The 26,081-nt window shown below is 45.3% G+C and overlaps 1 protein-coding gene across 1 annotated transcript in view; it reads right to left on the bottom strand.

Moving 5' to 3' along the window:
- Positions 1 to 26,081, bottom strand: part of LRRC32 (leucine rich repeat containing 32) — an 81,902-nt gene that overhangs the window by 12,823 nt on the left and 42,998 nt on the right. Inside the window, exon 2 of the mRNA XM_040340000.1 lies at positions 14,601 to 14,691. Coding sequence (XP_040195934.1) covers positions 14,601 to 14,687 — 87 coding nt within the window. The 5' untranslated portion in view covers positions 14,688 to 14,691. The remainder of the gene's footprint in view (positions 1 to 14,600; positions 14,692 to 26,081) is intronic.

The following is a 26,081-nucleotide window of genomic DNA, read 5'->3' as shown; positions in this document are numbered from 1 at the left end:
GACACTAGGGATCTAACACTAACCTCTCTATCCCTCTAAAGAAAAGATGAGTGTACATACCTTTTTGAAAGCCAATCTGACCCATGCCAACCCGATCTCCAGCGCTGGAAGCTCTGCAGAGGATATGGAGGACAACAGCTTTGAAATGAATGGGACTTGACGTCACCCATAGAGTAACTATGGGGCTTATGTTGTCCTCTGTCTCCTCTGCACCCACCTAAAGTGGTTGGACAAACTGTGGTGTCTATAACCTTTTTTTTCTATATTATTCACATGTTCTTGGAGTCTAACCCCCAACTTTCTAGAAGTTCTGCCCACATATTGGAGCCCACAAGGACAAGCTAAAAGGTAAGTGACATGCGTGGTCAAGTGATGAACTTTTTTATCTTCTATGACTCCCCCCGTGAGTAATATGTGAAATGTGTAGTCTTCCTTATCCTAGATTTGGAAGTCCTACAAATCACACACCTACCACAACTGAAAAATCCCACTTGATCCAAAAAAAGTGTAAACTTTTTTGGGGCGGATCCACTACATTTGGGGCTAGTTTTAAGCGTACTGTGGGAGGCTTGGTATAAATTAACTGCCGCCTATCAGATCATATTTTCTTAATTCGACATCTTTTAATAATACGGGCCAATGCTTTATAATGATTTTCTCCATCTGTTTATTCTGGCGAGTGAACCCTGTCATGAAGGCAACTCCAAAATCCTTTCTACTAGTCTCCTTCTCTTTAAGTAGATCCTTTGTACTCATATCTCCAACCATTTTCTTAGTTTTCTCTAGAACTTTAGAATTATATCCTTTTTCAATAAACCTGACTACTAAAATGTCAACCTGTACATCATAACAATCTTTCCTATCACAATTGCATCTTACTCTCATCAGTTGATATTTAGGGATAGCACCCACCCATCTGGCAACAAAAACAGCAATTTCACCAGCGCTAAAATTGGCTGATGTGTGTGGGGGTATAATTAGACTTCATGGAGTTGAAAGGAAAGTCAAATGAGAAAGACGTAGTGGATGTAGGATCCCAACCATCTGGGATGATGGCAACTTCCCAGTGGGATATATCCATTCCTGTCAACTTCCTTGAAGTTTTAGTGAGTAACCGGTGGTTATCCTTAAAAACTACAAGATCCCAAAAATGTATACATTGCTGATCAAATGTTGCTGAGAAAGAAATGCCATACTAGTTGTTCCCAATCTCCCCAAGGAATTGTGAAAATGAATCCTGTGATCCTGCCCAGATGATAATGATATCATCTATATATCTCTTATAAAATTTCAGTTGGGGTATGTCATTATCAAAAATGGATTCCTTCTCCCACTGGCTTGTGAACAGATTGGCCACGGAGGGGGCATATTTAACCCCCATGGCCACACCTTTCTTCTGTCTGAAAAAATTCTTCTCATGCCAGATGAAAATTGTAGCTCATGGCCAGATCTATAGACTGAATCAAAAAATCGTGTTGCTTCCTTTCGTTGTTGGTACTGTTCAAGGCCCATTCAACTGCTACTATTGCATGTTGCTATTAGATATTGGTATATAAAGAATTGACATTAATACTGCCCAAGATGCACTCACCATCAACCTCAATGCCCTGTAAAAGTTCCATCATTGAAGGCTTGGTTGGTTGAAGTTCAAAATCAATGGTGGCACCATCGGAATCCCAAATGCACCGAATTTATGATTTTTAAAAGAAAATGAGTTTGAAATTTTACCCAATTATGGCCTGTATTAGTCTGTTCACCTATGTCCTGGATTCAGGTCTGCCTGACCTTGTCTATTCTCGCCCTGGACTGCTACTCAAAACAAAAACTTGTGACTACATACAGAGTGCAGGGGTCAGAAGTATGTAATGATCAGAGACTGAAGTTGGTAATGCACAGAGCACAGGGGTTATGTGTGTCTGTAATGTACATATTACAGGGGACAAGTGTATGAATCATATATATTGCAGAGGCAGTGCAGGGACAAGGTCACCTAATGCCCAGGGCGAAGTTCAAGCTCTAATCTATACACTTCTCTTTGCAAGCCAAAATTCTCCCCAAGTAAAAATTCTCCCTCTTCCAGTAAAAATCCCCCTCCTAGCTCAAATAATTTTCCTCCCAAAATCATCCCTCCTGGCACAAATCATCTACCCCTCGAATTCCCCTCTAAGCATAAATCCTCCATCCCCCTCCAAATCCCTCTGACCCAAATCATCCCCAAATCCCCTCTCCTAACACTAGTTCTCCCCCCCCATATTTCCCATTCAAGCACAAATGCCGTAAAACCCCCCTTTCTAACAAATCCACCCTACTAAAACAGGTGTTCTGTTATAGCTGCAAAGGGTGGGCAACTCAATATTGAACCCTGCGGACTAAGACTGGGATGCTATTAAAGTTTATGTGCGTGTAAAGACAGGAGTCCCAATACTTATACTTTACTTACTATAATGACTCTGCCATAAATACACTCAGTAGAGTTAAATAGCCAGATTCAGAAAGACTGGCTTAACTTTGTGCAGGCGTAGCGTATCGCATATACGCTACGCTGCTGTAAGTCAGAGAGGCAAGTGCTGTATTTACAAAGCACTTGCCTCCTAAGTTACGGCGGCGTAGCATAAATGGGTTGGCGTAAGCGCGCCTAATTCAAATGAGGAACAGGGGGGCGTGTTTTATGTTAATGAATCGTGACCCGACGTGATTGACGTTTTTAACGAACGGCGCATGCGCCGTCCTTGGACATATCCCAGTGTGCATTGCTCCAAAGTACGCCGCAAGGACTTATTGGTTTCGACGTGAACGTAAATTACGTCCAGCCCCATTCACGGACGACTTACGCAAACGACGTAAAATTTTCACGCGGGAACGACGTCCATAGTTAACATTGGCTAGGCCAGCTTTTTGTTGGACTAACTTTACGCCTGAAAACGCCTTACGTTAACGGCGTATCTTTACTGCGACGGGCAAGCGTACGTTCGTGAATAGGCGTATCTCGTTGATTTACGCATTCTAGGCGTAAATCAGCGTTCACGCCCCTAGCGCCGGCGGAACTAGACAGCTAAGATATGACAGTGCAGGCAGTCGTATCTTAGCTACATTTAAGTGTATCTCAATTTGAGAATACACTTAAATGTACGACGGCGCATATTCAGAGTTACGACGGCGTATCTACTGATACGCCGGCGTAAACCTCTCTGAATCTGGCTAAAAGTATACAAGGTCGTCACTTTGCAAAGTGAATGTTTGTAAAAAAAAAAAAGTAAACCTGCGCTCACTCTCAATACCCAATGACGCAGGAGGAAGTTAAAACAGCAGGAATATGGCTAGCACACTAGATTGATTAAAGCTTATTTACTAAATGAGTAGTGTTAATAAACCAACACCTCATACCCTTAAACCATGTGACGCGAAGCGCACAAAGTCCTTTCCTACAAGTCCTATTTTCCCAGCTCAGTGCTGGAGGTATGCCCCTTTCCACTAGGAATTTCTCCCAGTTGGCTTGGAATCCTGTGATGGATTTAAGTGTTACTTTGTGTTCCAAGCTAAAATATTAATTGCTGTACTTTATGTTGTGGGGGGAATATGGGTTGGCTGAGATTACAGCACATAAAACACATTCTCCCGGTCAGTGTCTTCCTTGGGTCTTTGAAGTTCTTCGATGGAGTTGGCCCCATGGGATCAGATGCTGGGAGAGAAGCAGCAGTGGCTGAGGAATGGTAAACATTTCCATTAGAACTTCAAATTCCAACAGCAACACTTCCTAATCTACTCTCCAGAGAAATGATTGTGCACTTTCACAGGGAATTAGAATTGCTAGAAGAAGCTGTTAAGGTGGAGATTATGAATGGTGGTGACTGGCAGAATTATTATTACATTATTTTGATACATACAAAGTTGCTCATGAGAGCAAATCAACGGGTTCACTTTAAAGCCCAATTGAACTCTCAGTTTAAGTTAGCTAAATACAAATACGGTGGAATAAAGCATAATGTGTGCAAAATTTTCTTTAACTGCTTCCTGCCCAGCCTATAATAGAATGACGACCAAGCATTAACGTTGCCATCCTGCGTGGACCTCATATATGGTTCTCTCAGGATTGAGCCACATGCTTATCCTGCGGGCTGCTCTCTGGCACGGTCTGTCACTGGCTGTGTCCACAAGATACAGCAGATGATAAATCAGTGTATGGGGCTGCTGCTGGTGCCATGTGATTGCTGTGACCAATCACAGCAGATCACATGGCAATTGTACACAATGAATGGCTTCCATTCATACCATTCATTGTGCTGATCTCTGTGATTGGTCACAACGATCATGTGGTACAGACAGGGACAATCACAGTGCATCTGTACCATGTGTTAGCTGTGGCCAATCACAGCTTCACAATAGCACACACAGGGAGTTATTTACGAAAGGCAAATCCACTTTGCACTGCAAGTGCACTTGAAAGTGCACTAAAAGTGCACTTGGAAGTGCAGTCAATTTAGATCAGAGGGGGACATGCAAGGAAAATAAAAAACAGCAATTTAGCTTGCATATGACTAGATGGTAAAATCAGCAGAGATTCCCCTAATTTCAGATCTACCCCTCATATTTACAGCGACTGCTTTTTCAAGTGCACTTCCAAGTGCACTTGCAGTGCACTTGTAGTGCAAAGTGTATTTGCCTTTCATAAATAACCCCCAAAGTGTGAATGTTACACTGGTGACAGCTTGTTAAAGGAGTTATAAAGTAAGAAGGTTTTTTATCTTAATGCATTCTATGCATGCATTAAGATAAAAAGCTGGCTGTGTTCAGCAGCCCCCCTAATACTTACCTGAGCCCCATCTCTATCCAGCTATGTTCATGATGGTCTTAGCCAGTCAGGACTCTCCCTCCTGGTTGTCTGAGACACAGCAGATGTGCCATTGCCTCCTGCTGCTGTCAATCGCGTTCTCAGGTCAACTAACCAAAATCTACTTCAAATCCCCAAGGCCCGTTACAAGACAAAAGGAGAACGAAGATTTGCAGTCCAAGGACCCCGACTGTGGAACGCATTACCAACCAATATCCGAACAGAAATGAATCACTAGGCCTTCAGGAAAAAACTCAAGACCCACCTATTCTGAAGGCCAAATTAGAAGGAAATGTATACCAAGCGCCTTGAGGCGATTCAGTTCGCATGTGTAGCGCTATACAAGTTTTTCATTCATTCAATCAAAGTCAGTTAGCCAATCAGGAGAACGAGAGGTAGGGTTGAACCGCAGCTCCATGTCTGAATGGACACACAAAGCTGCAGCTTGGCTTGGGTGCCCCCGTAGCAAGCTGCCAGTGGCCAGAAGCACCGAAGAAGCACCTGAGAAGAGGAGGATCAGGGCTGCTCTGTGCAAATCCACTCCACAGAGCAGGTAAGTATAACATGTTTATTATGTTTATATAAAAAAAAAGACTTTACAATCACTTTAACTAAATTGTAAGAATAAAAAATACATTTTTAAAATTTCTTCTTTTTAAAAAAAAATTCTGACGAAAAAATTACAACTTTAAAAAATCACCATGTCTCTTACTTAATACTTTGTCCCGTCTTACTTTCCAAAAAGGGGTCATTTGGGGATATTTGTACTGTCCTGGCATTTTTTTGCGCCTCAAGAATTGAAATTAGTACATCAGGATTGATTAGAGCCATATATGTTTGTACAAGTGTTTTCCAAATTTCAATAAAGGAAGTATCTATTTATCAAATATACTGTATGATTGGGTCACATACAGTATCTCACAAAAGTGAGTACACCCCTCACATTTTTGTAAATATTTTATTCTATCTTTTCATGTGACAACACTAAAGAAATTACAGTTTGCTACAATGTAAAGTAGTGAGTGTACAGCTTGTATAACAGTGTAAATTTGCTGTCCCCTCAAAATAACTCAACACATATATATATAAATATATTTTTTTCTGCTCTATTCTAATATTTTTCTATTCGAATTTGAGTTCATTCTATATGAATTTCGAATTTCAGAAGATGGTTATATATATAAATGTAATTTTATATATATATATATATATATATATATATATATATATATATATATATATATATATATATATATATATATATTTATTATTCTACTGTTCTAATATTTTTCTATTCGGATTTGAGTTCATTCTATATGAATTTCGAATTTCAGAAAATGGAAGATAGATAGAAGATAGATAGAAGAAGCCAGGTCATATTCTATTGTATTTGTTTACATTCTATTAAATTCCATTCTGTTCTTTACTATTCTTTGATTTTCATTCTATTGTTTTATTATTTTATATTCTATTTTACTGGATTCTTTTTTAGAAATCGATTTATATTTTTTAGATTTTGATTCAAATTTGCTTTCAATTTTCATTTGAATTGGTTTTCGAATCGAATTGTTTTTGAATTAGATTCGAATAGAATTTGTTTTCGAATCCGATTGAAATATTATCGAATCCGGTCGAAATATTTATTATAATCCGACCGGATCTTTCGAAATTCGGTCGAAAAAGAACGAATTCCGAAAACGAATTTAACACATGTTAAATTAACGAATCTAACTTAACGAAATTAATTAAATAACGAATTAAAATGAAACGAAACTAAACAAATTTTTCCCTTTTGCACATGCCTAGCAGCTCTTTACAACATGAGGGCAAACAGAAGAGTTACAATACAATTCAATACAGAAAGAATCAGAGGGCCCTGCTCATTAGAGTTAATCAGGTTGAAAAATTACAAACCTCCTTTCATACAACTCTAGACCCACATTTAATGCAGAGCAAGCCTAAAAACCCCTATGAAGCATGGTCCAATGGGGTTGATTTACTAAAGGCAAATCCACTGTGCACTTTGCAAAGTGCACTTGCACTCTGCAGGAGCAGTTGCTCCACATGGGTAGTCCTGGGTGGGTACTCTTTGATTGGGTACTGAAATTTTATCTCATTTACTAAGCTCTGGAGCAACTGCATGTGCAGAGTGCAACTGCCCTTTGTTTGTTTAGTAAATCAACCCCAAGGCCTCATCTATGGCCAACCAAAGTGACAGGTGCACTTTAAGGCCTTTCCGGTGCGTTCTGACAACCTTTCAGCGTGTTTAATCAGATCTTTTTCCCAGAAGTCACGACATTGTTTTTTTTCGAGGTTCTCAAAGTTAATCAGGCGTGACGGCTTTTTGGCATTTCCATGTCCAAGTAAATATCTCTTCCACGAAAAACGCATTTCATAATTTCTCAGGTCCTGGTGGATGGCTGAATTGTTCTGCTCTATAAAAAGCTGCATCATGCTGTGGAGCCGAACTTCCCAGAGGAAAAACTCCCCTCTCTTCCAGATTCTTGCAGGAACTTGGCACCGGTCAAGCGTATTGTTATCTGCCCGACTTTCTCCGCTCAGAGATTCTCATTGAGAGGTCGCCGCACATATGAATGGATATGTTCTGCCCAGCTTCTCCCCTGCTCACGTCAAACTTACTGCAAGATGAGGGTTGGGACGACTTCTGTCATTAAAATAATACTATTAAAATAAAGGCTTGCCAGGACAACTGCGTACATGCTAGGGAAAAAGGAAAAAAATGATATTTAGCTTTTTCCAAGATGTTCTTCTGTGGAATGGAGCCAAGTCTCAATCGCAAAAGCTGCAAGACGTTCATTGCAATTTTGATTCTCTTATTTATTTTCACTTGCCAACCAGCGATGAACTCGTACATGGCTGGACTTCAAGTGTTTGTATCGGGATGATGCCTGAGGCATCACCCTGGTCAGTGGCGGCTGGTGGAATTTTTTTTTGGGGGGGTGACAAACAGTATGCCCCCCCTCGATCGGTCATTAGCACTTACCCCATCAATGACTGCTTTCCTCTGCTCGTTGGCGGCCTCCCATTCTCCTGCTCTCCATCACCGACGGCCTACCGTTCTCCTGCTCTCCATCACTGGCGGCTTCCCCTACTCACCGGCCTTCCATTCTCCTGCTCTCCATCACCGACGGCCTCCCATTCTCCTGCTCTCCATCACCGACGGCCTACCGTTCTCCTGCTCTCCATCACTGGCGGATTCCCCTGCTCACCGGCCTCCCATTCTCCTGCTCTCCATCACCGACGGCCTCCCATTCTCCTGCTCTCCATCACCGACGGCCTCCCGTTCTCCTGCTCTCCATCTCTGGCAGCTTCCCCTGCTCGCCGGCCTCCCATTCTCCTGTTCTGCATCACCGGCAGCTTCCCCTGCTCGGCGGCCTCCCATTCTCCTGCTCTCCATCACCGGTGGCCTCCTGTTCTCCTGCTCTCAATCACTGGCGGATTCCCCTGCTCACCGGCCTCCCATTCTCTTGCTCTCCATCACCGGCAGCTTCCCCTGCTCGGCGGCCTCCCATTCTCCTGCTCTCTATCACCGGCGGCCTCCCGTTCTCCTGCTCTCCATCACTGGCGGATTCCCCTGCTCGGCGGCCTCCCATTCTCCTGCTCTCCATCACAGGCGGCTTCCCCTGCTCGGCAGCCTCCCATTCTCCTGCTCTCCATCACCGGCGGCCTCCTGTTCTCCTGCTCTCCATCACTGGCGGCTTCCCCTGCTCGCCGGCCTCCCATTCTCCTGCTCTGCATCACCGGCAGCTTCCCCTGCTCGGCGGCCTCCCATTCTCCTGCTCTCCATCACCGGCGGCCTCCTGTTCTTCTGCTCTCCATCACTGGCGGCTTCCCCTGCTCGGCTGCCTCCCATTCTCTTGCTCTCAATCACCGGCAGCTTCCCCTGCTCGGCGGCCTCCCATTCTCCTGCTCTCTATCACAGACGGCCTCCCGTTCTCCTGCTCTCCATCACTGGCGGATTCCCCTGCTCAGCGACCTCCCATTCTCCTGCTCTCCATCACAGGCGGCTTTCCCTGCTCTGTGGCTTTCCCCGTTCTCCTGCTCTCCATCACAGGCGGCTTCCCCTGCTCGGCGGCCTCCCATTCTCCTGCTCTCCATCACCGGCAGCTTCCCCTGCTCGACGGTCTCCCATTCTCCTGCTCTTCATCACCGGCGGATTCCCCTGCTCGCCGGCCTCCCATTCTCCTGCTCTACATTACCGGCGGCTTCCCCTGCTTGGTGGCCTTCCATTCTCCACGTGAGTCACGGGAAGGGGCGTGACTCCCGTGGGAATCTATTTGCTGAAGTGGGTGCAAATACCTGTATTACACAAGTATCTGTACCCCCCTCCCCCCTGAAAGGTGCCAAATGTGACACCGGAGGGGGGGAGGGTTCCGAAAAGCAGAGGTTCACTTTTTGCGTGGACCTCCGCTTTAAGTTCTAGGTAGTGCTGCCTATAGAAACTATAGAAACATTTTTTTTTTTTTACTTTAGACTGGAGGCCCTCGTTAATTTATTAATCCTACCTGGGAACTTTTTTTTAAATAACTTATGTGGAATAGTATTTTAATAGTGAACAGGTTTCAGAATCAGATCCCAAGTCCTTGTTACAATAGCACATTTATATTCTATTCATAATTCAGTTGCCATAGATCAGTAACCAGTCAGTTTCTATGCTATATAACTGTCCCCCTGAGGGAAACCCCTATAAATAATAGTGTGCCTTGGAATAAATCACACAAATAGACAGTATGTGCAACGAATTTCCCACTGCGCTGACAATGAACTGACTGAAGCATGGTTTATATTATCAATCTCATCACTGTGTCCTAAACAGACACTCTAGTCAATAAAAAAGATTAAAACAAAATGTATATCAAAGTGCAAAATCTATTTTTTTCAGGAACAGACAGATTTAGGTCCTGTAGAGCATGCATAATTCACTCTAAACTGTAAGACCCCCTTACATTAATCAATTTATAATTATTAATTAAAATAATAACCATAATAATAATAATAATAATAATTATTATTATTATTATTATTATTATTATTATTATTATTATTATTATTATAATTATCATGATTATAATGATATATAATACTACTACTAATTTTAATAATAATAATATATTCTTCAAATAAAAAAGAAAAATATTAAAATATTGTATTAAATGTTAAAATTTTCTCAGAAATGGCTTCTCAACTTTGCATCCCCCTTGCTTCACTTTGTCAGACTCTCATTTATGAACGTTAATATTTCAGGTGGTGTGTAGGGGTTGAATCAAGTTTCAAATTCAGCAAAATTATGGACTAAAACCTTGGATTGCAAGTAACGCAGTTTACGAGCGTTTCGCAATACGGCATTCAAGCCTCAGGGGTGTGCAGTACCGTATTTGGCCAGAGGTGCGGGGGCGCCAGTGACGCTTGGAAAAACTCTGAGGCCCGGATTCACATACGAGTTACGCCGGCGTATCTCCAGATACGCCGTCGTAACTCTGAGTGTGAGCCGTCGTATGTATACGCCTGATTCTTAGAATCAGTTACGCATGGATTTGTATTAGATCCGACCGGCGTAAGTCTCTTACGCCGTCGTATCTTAACTGCATATTTACGCTGGCCGTTAGGGGCGTGTATGCTGATTTACGCCTAGAAATATGTAAATCAGCTAGATACGCAAATTCACGAACGTACGCCCGGCCGACGCAGTACAGATACGCTGTTTACGTTAGGCCTTTCCCGGCGTAAAGTTACCCCTGCTATATGGGGCGTAAATGCGGCGTACCAATGTTAAGTATGGACGTCGTTCCCGCGTAAAATTTTGAACATTTTACGTTGTTTGCGTAAGTCGTTCGCGAATAGGGCTGGGCGTCATTTACGTTCACGTCGAAAGCATTTCCTTCTTGCGGGTTAATTTGGAGCATGCGCACTGGGATACTTTCACGGACAGCGCATGCGCCGTTCGTAAAAAGCGTCATTTACGTGGGTCACATAAAATTTACATAACACACGCCCACATCTACCAAATTTGAATTAGGCGGGCTTACGCCGGCCTATTTACGATACGCCGCCGCAACTTTCGTTTTAGAATACAGCACTTGCCTGTAAAAGTTGCTGAGGCGTAACGTAAATAGGATACGTTACGCCCGCACAAAGTGTTTCCCAGTGTCTCCGGCGCCTCCCACCTGCGGTAATGCATAGACAAGCAGTGGCTGTGTAACAAATTATCAGAGTTTCCATGGATTCCTATGGGGAAACTCGTTTTTGATATATATATATAAGTGCTTTGGATTACAAGCATTCTTCTGGAATGGATTATGCTCGTAATGCAGGGTACTACTGTAGTTTAAAGCCTATGTTTGGTTAATGTTTTTTTTCCGATATCAGCACAAGGGACAATACTTGTCCCTTGATGTTAATGGCTTCTGTCTTTATTGAAGTCTTCTGTCCTCCCCCTTTCCCCAAATACCCCACAGTAGTAATCTTCCGATGATGTGGGAATTAATACAAGTTTTTTTGTTTTATGGGGAGATGGTAGGGGGATTTTTACATGCTATAGGATTTTGATTGGGGCTTTTTTTACATTCTATGGGGAGAAGATTGAGAGTTTTTACATTCAATGGGGACGTTGATTATTGTGGCATTTTTATATTCTATGGGGAAATTATTGGGACATTTTTAGATTCTATGGGCCAGATTCACATACATTTAGATCGGCGCAGCGTATCAGAGATACACTACGCCGCCGTACCTTACCTGGCGTATATTCGAATCCTCAGCGAGTTTGCGCCGTAAGTTACGGTGGCGTAGTGTATTTCTGGCGGCGGATTTCAAATTGGGCGGGTTGGGGGCGGGTTTCATTTAAATGAAGCGCGTCCCCGCGCCGAATGAACTGCGCATGCGTCGTCGCGAAATTTCCCGCCGTGCACTGCACTAAATGACGTCGCTAGGACAGACGACTTACGCAAAAAAAAATTCTAATTTCGACACGGGAACGACGGCCATACTTAACATGGCAAGTCTATCTATACGCTGCAAAATACCAGCTTTAACTCCACGCCGGAAAAAGCCGACTACAGACGACGTTAGAAAATGCGAGGAGATGATTGGGGAATTTTTAGATTCTATGAGGAGATGATTGGAGAATTTGTAGATTCTATGAGGAGATGATTGGGGAATTTTATATTCTATCTCCCCATAGAATATACAATTCCCCAATCATCTCCACATAGAATATAAAATTCCCCAATCATCTCCCCATAGAATCTACAAATTGGGGAATTTGTAGATTCTGAAGCCTCGTACACACGACAGAGGAACTCGATGGGCGAAACACATCGTTTTCCTCGTCAAATTCCTTGTTAGGCTATCGAGGAACTCGACAAGACAAGTTTCTCCATTCCCGTTGAGGAAAAACAAGACATGCTCTCTTTTTGGCTCGATGGGATCCTCGACAGTTTCCTCGTCAAAAAATGTACACACGACCGGTTTCCTCGGCAAAAAAAAAAAATCCCAGCAAGTTTCTTGCTGTTTTTTTGCTGAGAAACTCAGTCGTGTGTACGAGGCCTACGAGTAGGTGATTGGGGAATTTTTATATTCTATGAGGAGATGATTGGGGACTTTTTATATTCTATGAGGAGATGATTGGGGACTTTTTATATTCTATGAGGAGATGATTGGGGACTTTTTATATTCTATGAGGAGATGATTGGGGGCTTTTTATATTCTATGGGGAGATGATTGGGGACTTTTTATATTCTATGAGGAGATGATTGGGGACTTTTTATATTCTATGAGGAGATGATTGGGGACGTTTTATATTCTATGAGGAGATGATTGGGGACTTTTTATATTCTATGAGGAGATGATTGGGGAATTTTATATTCTATGAGGAGATGATTGGGGAATTTTATATTCTATGAGGAGATGATTGGGGAATTTTATTTTCTATGATGAGATGATTGGGGAATTTTTATATTCTATGGGGAGATGATCTGGGAATTTTATATTCTATGAGGAGATGATTGGGGAATTGTTATATTCTATGAGGAGATGATTGGGGAATTTTTATATTCTATGGGGAGATGATCTGGGAATTTTATATTCTATGAGGAGATGATTGGGGAATTGTTATATTCTATGAGGAGATGATTGGGGAATTTTATATTCTATGGGAAGATGATTGGGGAATTTTATATTCTATGAGGAAGATGATTGGGGAATTTTATATTCTATGAGGAGATGATTGGGGAATTTTATATTCTATGGAGGAGATGATTGGGGGAATTTCATATTCTATGGGGAGATGATTGGAGGATTTTTATATTCTATGTGGAGATGATTGGGGAATTGTATATTCTATGGGGAGATGATTGGGGGAATTTTATATTCTATGAGGTGATGATTGGGGAATTTTATATTCTATGGGGAGATGATTGGGGTAATTTTATATTCTATGAGGAGATGATTGGGGAATTTTTGTTCTATGAGGAGATGATTGGGGAATTTGTAGATTCTAAGAGGAGATGATTGGGGAATTTTTATATTCTATGAGGAGATGATTGGGGAATTTTTGTATTCTATGAGGAGATGATTGGGGAATTGTATATTCTATGAGGAGATGATTGGAGAATTTTTATATTCTATGAGGAGATGATTGGGGAATGTTATATTCTATGAGGAGATGATTGGGGAATTTTTTTTCTATGAGGAGATGATTGGGGAATTTTTTTTCTATGAGGAGATGATTGGGGAATTTGTAGATTCTATGAGGAGATGATTGGGGAATTTGTAGATTCTATGGGCAGATGATTGGGGAATGTTTATATTCTATGGGGAGATGATTGGGGTCATTTTATATTCTATGAGGAGATGATTGGGGAATTTTTACTCTATGGGGAGATGATTGGGGAATTTGTAGATTCTATGGGCAGATGATTGGGGAATGTTTATATTCTATGGGGAGATGATTGGGGTAAGTTTATATGCTATGAGGAGATGATTGGGGAATTTAATATTATACGGGGAGATGATTGGGGTAATTTTATATTCTATGGGGAGATGATTTGGGAATTGTTATATTCTATGGGAAGATGATTGGGGAATTTTTATATTCTATGGGAAGATGATTGGGGAAGTTTTATATTCTATGAGGAAATTATTGGGGTAATTTTATATTTTATGGGGAGATGATTGAGGGAATTTTTATATTCTATGAGTAGATGATTGGGGTAATTGTATATTCTATGAGGAGATGATTGGGGAAGTTTTATATTCTATGAGGAAATTATTGGGGTAATTTTATATTCTATGAGGAGATGATTGTGGATTTTTTATTCTATGGGGAGATGATTGGGGCATTTTTATATTCAATAGGGAGATGATTTGGGGATTTTTATTCTATGGGAAGATGAATGAGGCATTTTTATATTCTAAAGTTGATGATTGGGACATTTTTATATTTAATTTTGAGATAATTGGGGAATTTTAACATTCTATGGGGAAAAGATTGAGGGATAAAAATCTACAGGGCACTGCAATGCACTTGTGTTAATGTGCAATGCATAGACCCATATGCTCTGACAATAGTGGTGCAGGAGCAATTTTGTATGCATAGACAGCTCATTCATTTTAAATAGAGTACCCATTGCAACGTTCTTCAACGTTGAAAATGTGTTTCCAGTGTGAACAATCCTTCCCTGGCGTACTTGCAGATGCTGGTGCATATGTTGCATATGTGCAGAATGCTTGCCTATAGTCATTTACTTCATACCGTTGCACAAGGAGATTCCTCTAGGGGGCGGTAGCTTGGGGTGCCTTGCTTCACCACTGCCAGTAACACGATGAGATAATGGAGCATGGCTCTGTTTTGGGAAAAACAAACATGACAGTGAGCAAAGTTTGTTATTTCAATACAAGCCAACAAAAGAAGTATACACCGACCGTTTTATTATTTGAAAATCTATCCTGAACTGTAAACGCATTATTGCAGCTCTGTAATCATTAATCCATCATTGAACATATTTTTACCTTACAAGCAGTGTAAGTACCTGAATTAGACCTAGGGGCAGATCCACATACATCTGCGCCGGGCGCAGCGTATCTAAGATACGCTGCACCGCCGTAACTTATCTTTTTTAAATTGAATCCACAACGAATCCGCGCCATAAGTTACGGTGGCGTAGTGTATCTCTCGCGGCGTCAGGGCGCGGAATTCAAATGGATGTAATGGGGGCGTGTTTTATGTAAATACATTGTGACCCGACGTAAACAACGTTTATTTTTAACTGCGCAAGCGCCGTCCCTGGGGGTATCCCAGTGCGCATGCTCGAAATTTGACCGGAAGAAGCCAATGCTTACGACGGTGACGTCATTCTACGCAAATTCCTATTCGCGAACGACTTACGCAAATGATGTAAAAAATTAAAAATTTTACTCGGGAACGATGGCCATACTTAACATTGAGTACGCCACCATATAGCACCTTTAACTATACGCCGGAAAAAGCCGAACGAAAACGACGTAAAAAAATGCGCTGGCCGGACGTACGTTCGTGGATCGCCGTAAATAGCTAATTTGCATACTAATTTGATAATTTGCGGCCGCCATCCCTCGCATGCGTCGAAGTGATTCGACGCATGCGTGGAAGCATTGACCTTCCAGGGCCGTGCACGTCGCCGCATAATCGTCGCGGCGATGGCGCGGCCACATCACCGCGTATCGCGTACGTGCGGATTTCTGTCTGATGGTGTGTACAACCATCAGACAGAAAACTCCGGGCGGACATGTCCGCTGAAAACGGTCCGGCGGACCTTTTTCAGCGTACAGTCCGTCCCTGTGTACGAGGCCTAAGATCCGACGGCGTACTAAGACGTACGCCTGTCGGATCGATCCCAGATGCCGTCGTATCTTGTTTTGTGGATACAAAACAAAGATACGACGCAGGAAATTTAAAATTACGCCGGCGTATCAATAGATACGCCGGCGTAATCCTTTTGTGGATCTGCCCCCAAGTATTCTAATAGCTCTAAATGTTATATATTTAACTTTGTATGTTTTATATTTTCTTGTTCGCTGATTGTTATTGTTTTATTGTCACTTGTTTGGTCGATGTTGTTTTTGCCCCTTTTCTGTTCTGTTTTTATCCCGCCAGCGCATCGAGGCACGTGTGTAAGACTGCGCTGTGTTTTATAAGCATTTTAATAAAATGGCCTGAAAAATACGGTAAAATGTTTTTATTTTTTTAGCTTGTTGATGAAAAGGGAAAGGAGGAACCAGAGAAGACAAAATATACGAAACATAAACACATTTAAAAGCTGATTAAATGGCAGCTTTAAAAAAAAAATTAAAACAGCTTTTAAAACAACATTAACATGTTAAAGCGTATATGAATGGAGGGTTTTATTTCCTAAATAATTAGCTGGGGTGAGTCACTTCATTCAGTTGCCAACCTGACACATCACCTGATCCATCGTGTCCCGGGGGAAATCTGCAGTGTGTGTTTTTTTTTCTTTTTTTTTTTTTTAATCAACGTCAAAGAGATAATTGATAAAGATAAACCTATTATTATGTTTATATGTTTAGTTTGCAATGAAATATAAATGATTTTTCTATTACATACATAGACATAGCAGTGCTGTGCTTTACTGATTCTTCCCCAGTGCAAGTGTATAAGGAAACGCATCTTTGTTGTAGAGCATTCCATCACATGGTAGTGCGTTGCATTACAAAACAAAAGGTAATGTCCAATTTTTGGGCATTTTGGGGTGCATTGGCATCACATTCATTTCAATAGGCTGCTTTAATAAGTAATCAGCAGAAAGAACACTCCTTACATTATAGGTTAGTGGGAAGAATGTCCCTTACATTGGTGGTCAGTGGGAAGAATGTTCCTTACATTGGTGATCAGTGGGAAGAATGTTCCTTACATTGGTGGTCAGTAGAAAAAATGTCCCTTACACTGGTGGACAATCGGAAGAATGTTCCTTACATTGGTGATCAGTGGGAAGAATGCTCCTTACATTGGTGATCAGTGAGAAGAATGCTCCTTACATTGGTGATCAGTGGGAAGAATGTTCCTTACATTGGTGATCAGTGGGAAGAATGTTCCTTACATTGGTGATCAGTGGGAAGAATGTCCCTTACATTGGTGATCAGTGAGAAGAATGCTCCTTACATTGGTGATCAGTGGGAAGAATGCTCCTTACATTGGTGATCAGTGGGAAGAATGTTCCTTACATTGGTGATCAGTGGGAAGAATGTTCCTTACATTGGTGATCAGTGGGAAGAATGTTCCTTACATTGGTGATCAGTGAGAAGAATGCTCCTTACATTGGTGATCAGTGGGAAGAATGTTCCTTACATTGGTGATCAGTGGGAAGAATGCTCCTTACATTGGTGATCAGTGGGAAGAATGTTCCTTACATTGGTGATCAGTGGGAAGAATGTTCCTTACATTGGTGATCAGTGAGAAGAATGCTCCTTACATTGGTGATCAGTGGGAAGAATGTTCCTTACATTGGTTATCAGTGGGAAGAATGTTCCTTACATTGGTGATCAGTGGGAAGAATGGTCCTCCTATTGGTGATCAGTGAGAAGAATGCTCCTTACATTGGTGATCAGTGAGAAGAATGCTCCTTACATTGGTGATCAGTGGGAAGAATGTTCCTTACATTGGTGATCAGTGGGAAGAAGGAGGAGGACACACCCAAGGAGCTCTCTGAGAGATCCAACCTTTTTCAAGCCTGGGCCTTGCCTGCTAGCTTGGCCCAGGAATAATGCCTGATCCTGGGGGAGGCCCCGGGACGGATCCCCCTGATGATACGGGGCCTAGTGAGGAGGAGGTGGAGGATCTGTCTGTAGGTCCAGGCCCTGCTGTGGATGCGAATGTCTTCAGTCAGAAGAGCATTGATCGTTTTAGGGCGATTGGAAGAGCTGAAGAAAAACTTAAAATTTTGAAGGCTGAACACAAATCCTTCAAAATCAAGTATTTCCAGGCCTGGAGTAAAAATCGTTTGGCCATGAAGCCTGAGTTGCAGGAATTGGAGGAAAAGGTAAAGGAACAATCTTTATTATTGGAAAAGCTGAAAGATAAAAGTGGAGAAAAGTTTGCTAATGAGAGGAGATTTGCCAGCCAGACAGCAAGTTCCAGGGACCAGCAACAGCCTCAGATAATGGATGACGCGGGTCCATCTGCTTCTGCACCTCTCCCTCCATGTCAGGGCTTGGAATCGCCGACGGCAACCAGCCAGGGTTTTGAGAGTGAGCATGGCACCCTGAAATGTATCCAGGAGATGGAGTCACCCCTGAGAGCAAACAAGCTTGCTTTTACAGAAGTCCCTGAAGCCAAGCCAGTACAGGTGGAGAAATCTCAGCACACCTCACTGCCTTCCAACATGTCTGCCCAACCTGCTGTGGTGGACGGTGTCCTGACTAAGGAGCAGAAAGGGAAGGCCTTGTGCAAAGCGCTGCCTGGAGTTTCTGCTGGGACCTGTAGTTCCTCTGTACAAGGTATGCCTGTTACCAGCAATGAGATTGCCTCACCTGAGCCTCCCTGTGGTGGGGGAGGGGATCAGCATATTGCACCATGTGCAGTGGAAGAAGCAATGGAGGTTTCACCTGCTGCAGTATCAGACCAGCCTGCACTATCCCCTGATGACAACCCTGTCCTGACAGAAGAGAACCGACCAGCTGAAGCTTCTACAAGCACAGCAGAGGGAACTGACACTGCTGGGAAGACTGCAGGAACTGTGAATATTCCAGCAAGTTCTAAAAATGACAGTAATGATAAAACAATGGATGTGGTGGGTGGTGAAGGGGTTAATACTGCTGGGAAAAATAAAAATGACATTCCTCCCCCTGCTCAGCAGAGGAAAGACTCGCCGATTGTTCAGACCAAATCTGTGCAATCGATATCTGCTGCAAATGTGTCAGATGGTTCAAAACAAACAAATGTTTTATCTGCTGGGAGTTACGCGTCGGTTTTGGGGAATCGCACCAAGGAGGGTGGGGGGAATTGTGCAAATGTTGGTGGTCACAATTTGGGGGGGTTTAGTGGGGGGATGGTTGGTGGGTATAAGCGGAGAAATGTGGTCCAGCTGAAGTGGGAAGGGGAGGGGACCCCACCAGTAAGGGGGAGGGTGGCCGAGTTGATCCTGGAAATGGGGTTCAAAGTCGCAGACATTTTTGCTTTGATTTGTCCCGTTGGGAGTTGGGAATTTGATTTATCCTTTGTAAAACCTGAGGGTCTGGATTTATTTTGGGAACGTTTTAGGGGGCGCAGGGACCTTCCGCAGTGGAATGGTTGGATGCCAAAGGTGGTTTCCAGGCAGCCTCTAATAAAATCAGTGACGATCCTTGTGCGTAACGAATCCATCCCAGAGGCTGATTTGGTAGTATGGTTACGCCGCTATGGTGAAGTCCTCGCTCCACTGCGGAAGGTCCTTGATCAGCATGGGATATGGACAGGGGCCTGGACAGTGTCACTAAAATTGGGGGTGCAGGGAAATGTTGTTCAACATCTGCCTTGTTCAGCCTTTCTGGGGAGGGACAGGCTGACCATTTTTTACCAGGGTCAGCCTAAGGTGTGCAATAAATGTGGTGACAAGGGCCATTTTGCCTCCACCTGCACCCGCAAGAAATGTTCTTTGTGCCAGGAGCTTGGCCATTTGGCTAAAGACTGTACTGACATTCGGTGCAATTTGTGCCAAAAACTTGGTCACCCGTACAGTCAATGCCCGGAGGCATTACATAACCTGCCAGGGTTGGAGGCTGAGCTGCAGAGGCTGGATAAGGAGGATGAGGCCACTGAAACTCTTGTTGTCCCTCCTGTGTCTGTGACATCTGTTTCTGTTCCCCCTAGTGATGTGGTCCCTGAGTCTGTCCCTCCTGTGTCTGTGACATCTGTTTCTGTTCCCCTTAGTGATGTGGTCCCTGAGTCTGTCCCTTCTGTGTCTGTGACATCTGTTTCTGTTCCCCCTAGAGATGTGGTCCCTAAATCTGTCCCTCCTGTCCCTAATCCATCTATTCGTAGATCCTCCAGACTGGCGGAGGCTGCTGGGGGGGCAGGTTTAGCGGATCTTCCCACTCAGCCTCCAGTCCCTGCCCCTCGGCACCGCAAGCGTGGTCAGGGGAATGTGGGGGTGCTGGATGGGGGTGGGGCTGATGGAAGGGTGTCCGTACCCCATGTTTCACATTCCATTGATGGGGATTCGGATGAGGAGGGGTGGGAGAAGATTAGGAGGAGGAAAAAAATGAAGAGAAAGACAAGAAAACCGGTCGTCTCTTCCTCAGAGTCGGATCCAGGAGGGGTTCCCCTTGGTAACACCTTTAATGTGTTGTCAGGTGAAAAGATGTCTTTGTCTTCTTCTTTTTCATCTATGGATGAGTCACGTTGTTTGAAGAGAGCGGTTTCTGGTGATGAGAGTGTGGTGAAGGTCAAGAAACGACTACCCCAATCATCCTGATGGCAGTTCCCCCTCCGATAAAGGTGGCGACCATTAATGTCGCCAGCATTAAATCTGCAAGAGCTTGTGATATGGCCTTATTTTTGCTCAGCGAGTTTGATGCCGAGATTTTATTTTTGCAAGAGACCTGGCTCCATACTTTGGCCGATGTCCACCTGGCAAAAAGGGAGTGGAGATGCCGTCCCTCCTTTTGGTCTCTTGCGGCTGAGCCCTGCAGCGGAGTTGCTGTACTTTTTGAAACCGATATGGTAACGCGCCGGCGGGTAATTGAGGTAGAAATAGGTAGATGTATGGTGTTGGACGTTTCTTAGAAGGGCTGCATGCATAATGGGTGCGGGTTTGTTTCTTGACCTTGCAGGTTTGTCTGGTGTAGTGGTGTGAGTTTGTATTAAGATTTACTTTCCTGGTGATTACATGATTTTTGCTTTGCTGTAAGGCCCCATTCACACCTAAGCGACAAAACGCCCGACGCGGGACGCTTCTGTCGCTTGAGGGGAGAATTCCCATTGCCGTCTATGGAGATGGTTCACATCTCATAGACGCGCAACGCCTGTCGCCTGAAAAAAAGTCCCGGACCCTTTTTTTCACGCGACAGGCGCGTTTTCCCATAGACAGCAATGGGAATACTTTAGAAAAAAAAAAAAAAAAAAAGAAACATTTGTAATCGCGGCAAATCTGCCGCTACACGCGTACGCGGCTGTCGCTTAGGTGTGAATGCAGCCTAAAGTCTTTTGTTTGAGAGCAGATTTGGTATATTTATTTTCATTTATGTAAATATGTGTATATTTATGTATATCTTATAGTGATTTTATGCTTTTTGTTTGCAAGACTTTTAATAAACAAAATTGGGAAGAATGTCTCTTACACTGGTGGACAATCGGAAAAATGTTCCTTATATTGGTGATCAGTGGGAAGAATGTTCCTTACATTGGTGATCAGTGGGAAGAATGTCACTTACATTGATGATCAGTGGAAAGAATGCTCCTTACATTGGTGATCAGTGGGAAGAATGTTCCTTACATTGGTGATCAGTGGAAAGAATGGGCCTGATTCTCAAAAGAGATACGCAGACTTAACTGCTGTTCAGCCTGCGTATCCCTGTGCCTAACTTTGGAAACGATTCTCAAAAGGCTTTTTCCAAAGTTAGGCAGAAAATCTGACATGTGTAAGACACTTACACGGTCAGATTTTAGGATGCAGTACCGCATCCGCCACTGGGGGCATTTCTCATTGAAATGCAGCTTTGCGTATGCAAATGAGGACTTAAGCAGATTTTCAAAGCATTTCAGCACTTTGATTTCTGCGTAAGTTCCGAATTTGCCTGCGCAAAACTAGGGCTGGTTTTATAATGTGGAAAGTTAGTCACACATTGTAAAGGCCCATTCCAGCGACGGCATTTGGTATGCATTCCTGAGGGAGAACTCCACGGCAATTTTTAAATTCAAAACCGCCATGGGTTCCCCCCCAGGAGCATACCAGGCCCTTAGGTCTAGTATGGGTTGTAAGGAGACCCCCCCACGCCGAAAAATTGACGTAGGGGGTCCCCCTACAATCCATACCAGACCCGTATCCAAAGCACGTTACCCGGCCGGTCAGGAATGGGAGTGGGGACGAGCGAGCGTCCCCCCCCTCCTGAGCCGTGCCAGGCCGCATGCCCTCAACATGGGGGGGTTGGGTGCTCTGGGGCAGGGGGGCGCACTGCGGGCCCCCCCACCCCAGAGCACCCTGTCCCCATGTTGATGAGGACAGGACCTCTTCCCGACAACCCTTGCCATTGGTTGTCGGGGTCTGCGGGCGGGGGCTTATCGGAATCTGGGAGTCTCCTTTAATAAGGGGGCCCCCAGATACCGGCCCCCCACCCTAAGTGAATGGATATGGGGTACATCGTACCCCTATCCATTCACCTGTAGGCAAAAAGTAAAAGTTATTAAACACACAACACAAGGGTTTTTAAAATAATTTATTATTCTGCTCCGGAGGCCCCCCTTGTCTTCTTTATTAGCTCTATTACCAGGGGGGCGTCTTCTTCCACTCTCCGGGGGTCTTCTTCCACTCTCCGGGGGTCTTCTTCCACTCTCCGGGGGTCTTCTCCGCTCTCCGGGGGGGGGGTTTCTTCTTCTGCTCTCCGGGGGGGGCTTCTCCGGACTCCGGGGGGCTTCTTCCATCTTCTCCCCTCTTCCGCTGTTGACTCGGCGAACCCCGGTTCTTCTGCAGCTCTCCGGTGCCTTCTTCTTCAGCGCTGGCTGCCTGCTATGTTTGTGTGTTAGCTCAATTTCAAACAGGCAGCCGGCGCGGTCTTCTGTGACGTCAGGGTCTCCTCTTCTGTTCTTCCGATGTTGACTCGTCGCCTGTTGTCGCTGTAATGATGGAAGCGCGCCTTGCATCACATTTATATAGGCATCACCGTCCCATCATGCTCCGGTAGGTACCCACGTGGTGGGTGCATGTGGGTAGGCACCCACCACGTGGGTACCTGCCGGAGCATGATGGGACGGTGATGCCTATATAAATGGGATGCAAGGCGCGCTTCCATCATTACAGTGACAAGAGGCGACGAGGCAACATCGGAAGAGGGGAGAAGAACAGAAGAGAAGACCCTGACGTCACAGAAGACCGCGCCGGCTGCCTGTTACTAATTGAGCTAACACACAAAGATAGCAGGCAGCCAGCGCTGAAGAAGAAGGCACCGGAGAGCTGCAGAAGAACCGGGGTTCGCCGAGTCAACAGCGGAGAGCGGCGAAGAGAGATGAAGACCCCCGGAGAGCGGAGAAGCCCCCCCCCGGAGAGCGGAAGAAGAAACCCCCCCCCGGAGAGTGAAAGAAGACCCCCGGAGAGTGGAGAAGCCCCCCCCGGAGAGCGGAAGAAGAAACCCCCCCCCGGAGAGTGGAAGAAGACCCCCGGAGAGTGGAAGAAGAAGCCCCCCCTGGTAATAGAGCTAATAAAGAAGACAGGGGGGGCATCCGGAGCAGAATAATAAATTATTTTAAAAACCCTTGTGTTGTGTGTTTACTAACTTTTACTTTTTGCCTCCAGGTGAATGGATAGGGGTACGATGTACCCCATATCCATTCACTTAGGGTGGGGGGCCGGTATCTGGGGGCCCCCTTATTAAAGGGGACTCCCAGATTCCGATAAGCCCCCTCCCGCAGACCCCGACAACCAACGGCAAGGGTTGTCGGGAAGAGGTCCTGTCCTCATCAACATGGGGACAGGGTGCTCTGGGGTGGGGGGGCCCGCAGTGCGCCCCCCTGCCCCAGAGCACCCAACCCCCCCATGTTGAGGGCATGCGGCCTGGCACGGCTCAGGAGGGGGGGGCGCTCGCTCGTCCCCACTCCCTTCCTGACCGGCCGGGTAGCGTGCTTTGGATACGGGTCTGGTATGGATTGTAGGGGGACCCCCTACGTTGATTTTTCGGCGTGGGGGGGTCTTCTTACAACCCATACCAGACCTAAGGGCCTGGTATGCTCCTGGGGGGGGAACCCATGCCGTTTTTTTCTTTGAAAATTGGCATGGAGTTCTCCCTCTCAGGAATGCATGCTGAGCGACGCTGTCATTTTTTTTTATAATTATTTGTTTTCCCGGCGCGTCTTTTTTTTTTCACCCGTCGCAACTTTAGTGTCCCGTCGAAATTCTCAAAGCCGCCCGGCGTTAATTACGTTCGCGCGCTGCACGTCGGGAAAATGACGTCACACGCATGTGCAGTACGGCCGGCGCGGGAGCGCGCCTCATTTAAATTTTAAACGCCCCCAGGAGAGGAGGACCGCCTTACGACGGCGGCACTTAAGTTACACGGCCTGAAATTTCTAGGTAAGTGCTTTGAAGATCGGGCACTTAGGGCCATATTCTCGTAGATCGGCGCATATTTACTCAGGTGTAGCGCATCATAGTTGCGCTACGCCGGCTTAACTTGGAGAGAGCTCTCCCATATTCCCGTACCACATGCGTCCTACGTTGCGCTCGCGGAGCTGAAATGTGTCGGCGTAAGTAGGCGCAAGTGACGGTAGGAGGGATGTGGGCGTGAAGAATGCTAATGAACCGTGACCCCATGCAAATGATGTCCAGACCGAACGGAGCATGCGCCGGACGTGCCCCGCCCTCTGCGCATGCGCAAAACAACAGTAGTCGTAAATCCCTGCTGAGTTGGGCCGGCCCAGTGCATAAAAGCGTCACCACATGCGCCCAACGAGTGCAAAGTGACTCCATTTATTCTGTTGGTGGTGTCCGTGAGATTTTGCTCTTTAGCTTTGCAATGCCTGGACCCAGGAAGGAAAGGAGAAAAAAAAATTTCAGCCAAGATGAGAGGGCCATCGTAGTCTCTGCCATGGAGAGATACGATTCAAGACTCCATGGTGCTGACAGTGGCAGCACAAGTAAAACCAAAAAGGAGGAGATCCTTAGGAAAGTGACTGCCCAGGTCAATGCCTTAGGCCATGAGGCAAGGACCCCCCAGGAAATTCTGAAAAAAATGAATGACCTGCGTGGTGTGGTCAGGAACAAGATGGCCATCATTGCAAAGCATGCCAGGGGCACAGGAGGGGGGCCACCCTGTTCTACCCGGCTCACTCAAGAGGAGGAAGTGATTGCCCACTGCCTTCGGAGGGAGCAGGTGGAGGGCCTGGAGGGCCATGACTCAAGTGAGCCACCCATGAGGACAGGTAAGTGTGTTTTATCTTCTGGTGTGTTGCATGTGTGGTGGGGGTGGTGGGTTATGTGACAAGTGTGTGGGTCCACCAACATGTGAATGTTTTGTGTCATCCACAGGTGAGCAGGATGAAGCGGCGCCATCCAATGCTGCCAATGGCCGTCACAGACCATCATCCACTGAGCAGTCTGCTTCTGTGACTGACCTCCTGGGAAGCCAACAGGCCTTGGTGGAGGGGAGTGGTCAGTCCTCCGCACAGGAGGTTGTTGAGGAGGAGGTCCATGAAGAGGTGGTCCATGAAGAGGTGGTCCAGGAAGAGGTGGTCCACAGCGAGCAGGAGGTCTTCCTTTTTTTGGAGGAGTCGCATGTGGTGGCAGGACCATCACAAAGCCCCCGCATCTCCAGCCCCTCAGGGTCCTCCAACACCCTCTCCAGTCCCTCCCGTCCCATCCCCCTCATCTCCAGCCCCTCAAGGTCCTCACTCTATGCAAGGGGCCCAGCCACTCCTGTCCCCAGGAGGGCTACCCACAGGACAAGGGGTGCGTCAGAAATGCTGCATGAGAATCTGGCCAGGCAGCAGGACCAGCAAACCCGTCATATGGGGGAAATCTTGGTGGAGTTGAGGCGCCTGTCCGACAGCTTGGCCTCTTTGGGAGCAGTACCAGATGCTCTCCAAGATGTGGCTGGAAACTGCGCAGCCACAATCACCAGCCTGGGTGAGCTGCAGACTACAACTGCCGAACTTGTGGGGGAGGTCAGGTGCCTGCGAAGGGCTGTTCAGGCCCAGACAGCTACCCAGGAGTCATTGCTCACCCGCATAGCACTAGCATTGGAGGGCAGGCAGGGAGGCACCTGGGAATGTTCCTCCACCTGGAGATGTTCCTCCACCTGATGCCCCAGCTCCCCCCAGGCAAGTGAGGGCCAGGAACCTGGGCACCAGGCGTAGCCCGCGCCGGGGCAAGTGATTATTTATTCTTCATTTGCTCTGGTTAAGAGCTTATTTTATTATTTGCTCTGGTTATGAGCTTTTTTTTATTATTTGCTCTGGTTAAGAGCTTTTTTTTTAATTTTGGGTGCTGCACACAGGCAGTGTTGCAGAGTACAGTGTGAATGGTGTGTGAATGTGGGGTGGTGACATTCCTGCCAG

This window comes from Rana temporaria, chromosome 2, assembly GCF_905171775.1.
Source record: "Rana temporaria chromosome 2, aRanTem1.1, whole genome shotgun sequence".
Lineage (NCBI taxonomy): Eukaryota > Metazoa > Chordata > Amphibia > Anura > Ranidae > Rana > Rana temporaria.
Note: the sequence above shows the minus strand (reverse complement) of the source record. Positions and strands in the feature narration are given on the sequence as shown.